General features: G+C 39.8%; 1 protein-coding gene across 3 annotated transcripts in view; it reads right to left on the bottom strand.

Annotated features, from left to right (window-relative positions):
- Positions 1 to 241: 241 nt before the first annotated feature.
- Positions 242 to 5,592, bottom strand: part of rbm26 (RNA binding motif protein 26) — a 9,786-nt gene continuing 4,435 nt past the window's right edge. The window contains exons 8-23 of one of the 3 annotated variants that reach the window (XR_002921709.2): positions 5,386 to 5,526; positions 5,164 to 5,301; positions 4,957 to 5,062; positions 4,693 to 4,849; positions 4,361 to 4,549; positions 3,803 to 3,904; positions 3,623 to 3,691; positions 3,448 to 3,546; positions 3,291 to 3,365; positions 2,962 to 3,129; positions 2,706 to 2,810; positions 2,374 to 2,577; positions 1,763 to 1,849; positions 1,574 to 1,684; positions 514 to 1,328; positions 242 to 404 (exon numbers count right to left, since the gene is read on the bottom strand). Coding sequence is in view for 2 of the 3 variants with exons in the window: in XM_024295283.2 (XP_024151051.1) it covers positions 1,239 to 1,328; positions 1,574 to 1,684; positions 1,763 to 1,849; positions 2,374 to 2,577; positions 2,706 to 2,810; positions 2,962 to 3,129; positions 3,291 to 3,365; positions 3,448 to 3,546; positions 3,623 to 3,691; positions 3,803 to 3,904; positions 4,361 to 4,549; positions 4,693 to 4,849; positions 4,957 to 5,062; positions 5,164 to 5,301; positions 5,386 to 5,526 (1,841 nt within the window). In the remaining variant the exon portion in view is untranslated. Of the gene's footprint in view, positions 1,329 to 1,573; positions 1,685 to 1,762; positions 1,850 to 2,373; positions 2,578 to 2,705; positions 2,811 to 2,961; positions 3,130 to 3,290; positions 3,366 to 3,447; positions 3,547 to 3,622; positions 3,692 to 3,802; positions 3,905 to 4,360; positions 4,550 to 4,692; positions 4,850 to 4,956; positions 5,063 to 5,163; positions 5,302 to 5,385; positions 5,527 to 5,592 lie in introns of all 3 variants that reach the window. The other 2 variants (XM_024295283.2, XM_024295284.2) reach the window with 2 other exon arrangements.

Here is a 5,592-nt window from a genome sequence, read left to right as displayed (position 1 = left end):
AATTATCTCAGCAAGTCAGACAGGCACTTAGGGGGGCATGAAACAATGAAACGGAGGACACTGATTGGGTTATTTGTCCCCCATTATTTAAGAGAACGTAGGGTGATGTGGTGAGGGAACGGTGAACCTTTCACCCTGCATGATGTTAGGAAATAAGACAGTTGCCAGCTGTGAAACAACCTTTTAAAAAGTCTCACAACCAAAAATGTATACTTTATAGACAATAAAAAATATCCAGAACTGCTCTTTTAGTGTCATTGGACAATATTTTATTATTTTAACAGTTCCAGCCTGATTTTGGTCATTTATGTGATTTTAGTACAGCAACATTTTCGGTATAAAAGTCAACATATAAACATTAGGGTCTTTATTTTGGAGGGAAGTTCTGCAAGCTGCTTCTGGATCTAAAAGAAAAAGAAATAAGAAAAATATTAGTTACATTTTTCTTTTACAATTGAAATGACTCATTTTAAATAAAAAAGTTTAAATCCATTAAGATGTGCATTTTCTTACCTTGATATTATTGGATTTTAATGTTTACCTTACCAATCTGAATCCAGGACAAAAACAATAAAAAGAGGAATCTTTTTGAGGAAGTTTGCTCTGAAGGTGAAGAGGAAGTTTTTTTTTTGTTTTTTTGAAATGGTCTTTTTCTAAAATCTTTTTTAAGTACTTTTTTCGTCACTGCCACCCCTTCATTGTTTTTTTTTCTTTTTTCTTCTTTTTTTTCTTTTCTGGGGGCAGGATTTTTTCAGACCATTTCAATTCTTTATTTTTTTTGTACAATTCAAAGAAAAGCCGAGAACTGACAGCAAAGCTCTCATACAAATCATTTAAACCCAGACGTAAAATATTTACACTCAAGCATTTTAACCTTTCAACTAATACTATTCAGCGAAAAGCTTAAGTCTGTCATTTAGTTAAACCACAACACAAGTTCAGTTCAAAAATGTGTCGGTATGATTAACTCTCACATGTTCAGACAAACTACCTGCATTCTGGGAAAAAAAAAATCAAATCTACAGTAAGAGCATAAAAAAAACATCACTCTTGCATTTGGGTTACATGTTAAAATTAAACCACACAAAGTTTTTCTGCCTGTTAGACATGGGTTAGGCAAAAGAAAGGCTAAACAAACTAAAACTGTGTCTAGTTGATTTATAAACAAGCACTAATTGAACAGTATTGGAATTGCTGCTCATTGTCCACACCAGTGCAGCCAGATCAGACTATGTGCTTCATCTTCGCCATGAACGGGGCTCGTTGTCGTCCTCCTCTTCATCGTCATCTTGGAGCAATGCATCATCACTCAGCGACTCTTCTGGGTACTGGGAACAAAAATAAATTGATTGTGATTACTAGAGCAGTCATGCAAATGATGTCAGGATGGACTAAATTCCAAACATGAATCTATCATTCTTATCTATCAGATGAAAGTACTAAACAAAACTCAAAATGACACAAAAACATGTAATGGCTCCCTCTAGTGTTCATAACAGGCTACATACAAAACTAGATTTTCTACAAGTCCCATTCTAAAATCTGTTCTGCAGAGTCAGAAACCTCCACAAACCTCATCCTCCTGTTGCTCTTCCTCTTCTTCTGCAGTGCTAAGAGTCGTTGCAGGCTTATGCCAGGCCAGCCGTAAAGTCTGGTTGTTAAATCTCAACCCGTGCAAAGCCGCCTGCAGACAGACCAAAACAAAAAAAGGTCAGAGATCAACACACTGGCTCTATGGTTGTGCTAAATTCTGTGTGCCTACCCGCTCTGCTTCAGCTCTCGTCTTGTACGTGACGACTGCAGTCGGACTGTTTTCATCCATCTGGCAATCTTCAATTTCTCCAAATTGCTTTGGGAAGTGACAGAAATATGACAGTACAGGTCTACATGGGCTTTATATCCAAAGTATTCTTAAATCAAATAAGTATCACAGTCACTATATTCAGCTGGACAGAACAAAAAAGGTGAAGGGTCAGTTTAACTCCTGGAGGAGTACGAAGGTAGATTTAGGGTGAAAAACGGCTGCAAAACGAAATTCCGGTTGAAGGATATATTTTGCCATTTCTTACTTCAGAAATACAATGTTGAGCTCAAACAGTGAGCAACTAAAAAAATAAAAACAATAACACTAGCCTGAGAATAAACCGACAATGCAAACTTTCCAAACTAATAACCAACAGACATAATGCTGTTTTACATAAAATAACAGCTACTAAACTCCCCAAAATGCAATGTGTTCCTTAACTTTTGCAGAATTAATTGCTAAAACCAGTAAACATCAGATAATTTAGAGTAAATATAAAAGGTTTGCAGAAATTACTCATGTCCAGCAACTATGTTTTATGTGGTGAAAGCAGCATTAAATAGACTTACAGCAAAGTGTGGCAGCAGGTTTACACGGTCCTCATCATTGAAACCAGAAATTTCCAGCGCCCGTGGTCGATGGTCTACCACTGCATGCATGGGCACTCCTCTCCCTCGCCCCCTGGAGCCCCTCCCTCGAGCCCTGACAGCACTGTGACCTGCGGCGTGGACACCCCGGCCTCGTCCTGGTGACAAGAGTCCCCTCTTAGCCGCCTGCAAGAAAAAAACAGTAAAATCACACAAAAAGTTCAAACTCTAGTGACCCCTAGTGGATGCAGGATGAAACTGTCATTTAAAGGTGATTTGGCTGAACATTTTCTCCTTGAAAGTAAAGTGAATACCTCAATCTGGAGCTGTGTGTACTTGATCTTCAGTAAAGCGGTGTCTTCTCCAGCTTGGGTCTTCTGATACAGCTCCAACTCTATGTCTAGCAGTTCTTTCTGTGCCTGCAGGAGACAAGCAGTTGATGAAAGTTTGAAGCTTTAAACTACACTGAAACCACAAAGAAAACCTAAAAGAAACTGGAACTAGTTTAAAGCAAGGAACACTCAGAACTAAAATCCAAAAAAAAAGTCCAACTTTTCCCGACAGTGTTACCTGAGCCTTGCTCTTGGCAGTTCTCAGTGGATTGACAAAGCTGGAGATTCCCTTTATCTCCTCTTGCAGTTTGGTAATGCTTTTAGTTAATGTGTCCAACGTTTTCATGATCTTTGCTTTATCTTCTGCCTTCATCGTTTTGTTCTTTTCAAGTCTGGAAATCAGGAGCTGTGGAAGTGGAGAAAAAAAGAAATTAATTGCCAAACCATTTGCAGATGCACTTAAATCAACAAGGATGTGTGGCAAAAAAAAAAAAAACAAGACAGAGATTCCACTGAATTCCAGAACACTACAGTTATATAAATGCTGCCATTCCCACATCCACTCACCTTCTGCGTTTCAATGTGTTTCTCTAGAATTTCTTGCTTCTTTTTCCTTACATCCTGTTGTAATTTTAGGGCTTCCTGTGTAATTTAAAATATAAAATTATTTAAAAAACTTTTTTTTTCTTTTACTTCCTGTCAACAGTTTTTATTCAAGTCACACCTGTTTCTTCTTCAGGGCCTCCTCCGAGGTCCTCTGGGCTGCTTTCAGAGCTGTAGGATTGTACACCGTCTTTGTGAGGCCCGTGGAAGTTGAGAACACCTGAGAAAGGGAACAAAGCCACGAGGTATGAGAACTGAAAGATGATGAATCTCTTCTTAACGGAGTGGGAACTCACTTTTTCAACAGGAGCGGCTGGCTTGGCAGAGAAACCTAAGCGGTCCTTCACCGACACTTTAGAAGCATTCTACAAAGAATCAGTGGAGGGAAAATTCCATGAGTAGATTTTGACAAGTAAATGCAAAAAAAAAAAAAAAAAAAAAGAAGAGACATTTCCAACCGACTCCCCCACACGTACCTGAGAGGCAACACTGGATTCCTGAGAGGGCTCCGAATTTGCAGGGAGCATGGGTCCAAGGCGATCTTTGATGGACTGCTTTACTGTGGTTTCTGGCAGCTGCTTAACAACACGGAGGTGGAGTGCATTAAATAAATGAATAGAAAAATAATTAACAATCTACTTGTGTTTCATGTTTAATTTTTTAATAACTGCCTCCAAACCCATCCTAGACCCATAACTCAGAAGGAAAGAAGTCCTCTGTGCTGTGATCAAACAGGAGGCGGGACTTGAATTCAATGGTAAGCTTTACCAAATGAAAACAAATATGAACTTAAAGCTTAACCCATTTAAGAGCTAATATTGAAAATCACAAAGCTTAAGATGTTTTCCTTAATCTAAAAGAGTTGAAAACTCACTCCAGTTTCTTGAGCCTAATATTTTTTTAAAGCTTAGGAAATGACAAATTACTCACAAACTCTAAAATTCTTTAAAAAAAAGGCTATAAAACCTTTTAGATTTAACTTAAAATAGAATTTTTAATTCTCGGATAACAGTAATTTTAAAATGGACTTTTACCGCAGCTGGCTGTGGATCTGACTGCTGCAGCCGAGCCTGCGTCTGTCCGTCGTTCCTGTCGCCGCGGAACCAGTGTACCTTAATGAAGCGGTTATTGAGAACAGCTTCGGTGCTTTGCATAGCCCGTTCAGCCTCCTCTGGAAAGGCAAATTGTATAAGTGCCCCCTCTGGGTCATTTTGGTATGCCACCTGCAAAAGACATTACTACAATCAACAAACGTCGAGATCGTAATACGACTATAGCATTTTTTCTGCACAGCAACTCTGAAAGTGAAGTTAAATATTTCACTGATTAAACACTGAAAGATGTGTGGAAGCACACGAGGACTGACCTGCAGGTTGACGATGGTGCCAAACTTGCTGAAATGCTCGTTGAGTTTGCTGATGTTGTTGAGCTCTGAGGGAATCTGCCGAACAAGCAGCTTGGTGTTGAGAGAGAACGGAGGTCTTTTGTGGTAGCCCTGGTGGTTGGGTTTGTTGAAGCTAGACCTGTAACGGAAAGAGAAGTTCATTGAGAATAATTCATGCGTGACATGACTTCCCAACCCCCCCCTTTTAGAAAACGTGCTAGCGGGCAGAGCATGAATGCTACTTACCTCTCAAACCAAGTTTTCTTGGGGGGTAAAGAATCATGGGAGGCGGCAGGCCTTTTCCTGGAATCGGATTCCATGACAATTCTCATGCTGTTGTTGGGAATCTTTTCTGGAGAAGGCAAAAACAAAAACACACAAAACGTCATTTTTACACAGCCAAATGAATACGATGACTATTTAACTATAAAACAAAAAAAGAAGTGAAGGAACCTCTTTGTGGATGGTCAACATGACCCATGGTGAGACCTATCAGGTTGGGTCTTTGGACATTAACCCGATGGCGGTACAGCGGCCTCGAAGTGTTGGTGATGCTTGGGGCTTCAGGATTGTACACATCTGTGTCATAATCTGGTGATTAACAAAAAGATGTTCTAACAGCCATCTAATTTTAAATAATATTTTTTTTCCTTTATGGGGTTAAAAAACCATTACCAGCATTGAAGAGTGATGCAGGCGGTTGGGGGATTGAGGAGCGGATCCCAGAGGTGACGATGGTGGGCACAGAGCTGGTAATGGAGTTGGGAGGAGCATCCATGCCTGCAGGCTGTAGTGGAGGAAGAGGAGGAGGGGGGCCTGCAGCGCAAAAAAACAAGTAGAATATAAAGTTGACACCAGTAACTCAGATGCTCTGCCTGATAC

The sequence above is a fragment of the Oryzias melastigma genome, linkage group LG3 (assembly GCF_002922805.2).
Source record: "Oryzias melastigma strain HK-1 linkage group LG3, ASM292280v2, whole genome shotgun sequence".
Classification (NCBI taxonomy): Eukaryota; Metazoa; Chordata; class Actinopteri; order Beloniformes; family Adrianichthyidae; genus Oryzias; species Oryzias melastigma.
Note: the sequence above shows the minus strand (reverse complement) of the source record. Positions and strands in the feature narration are given on the sequence as shown.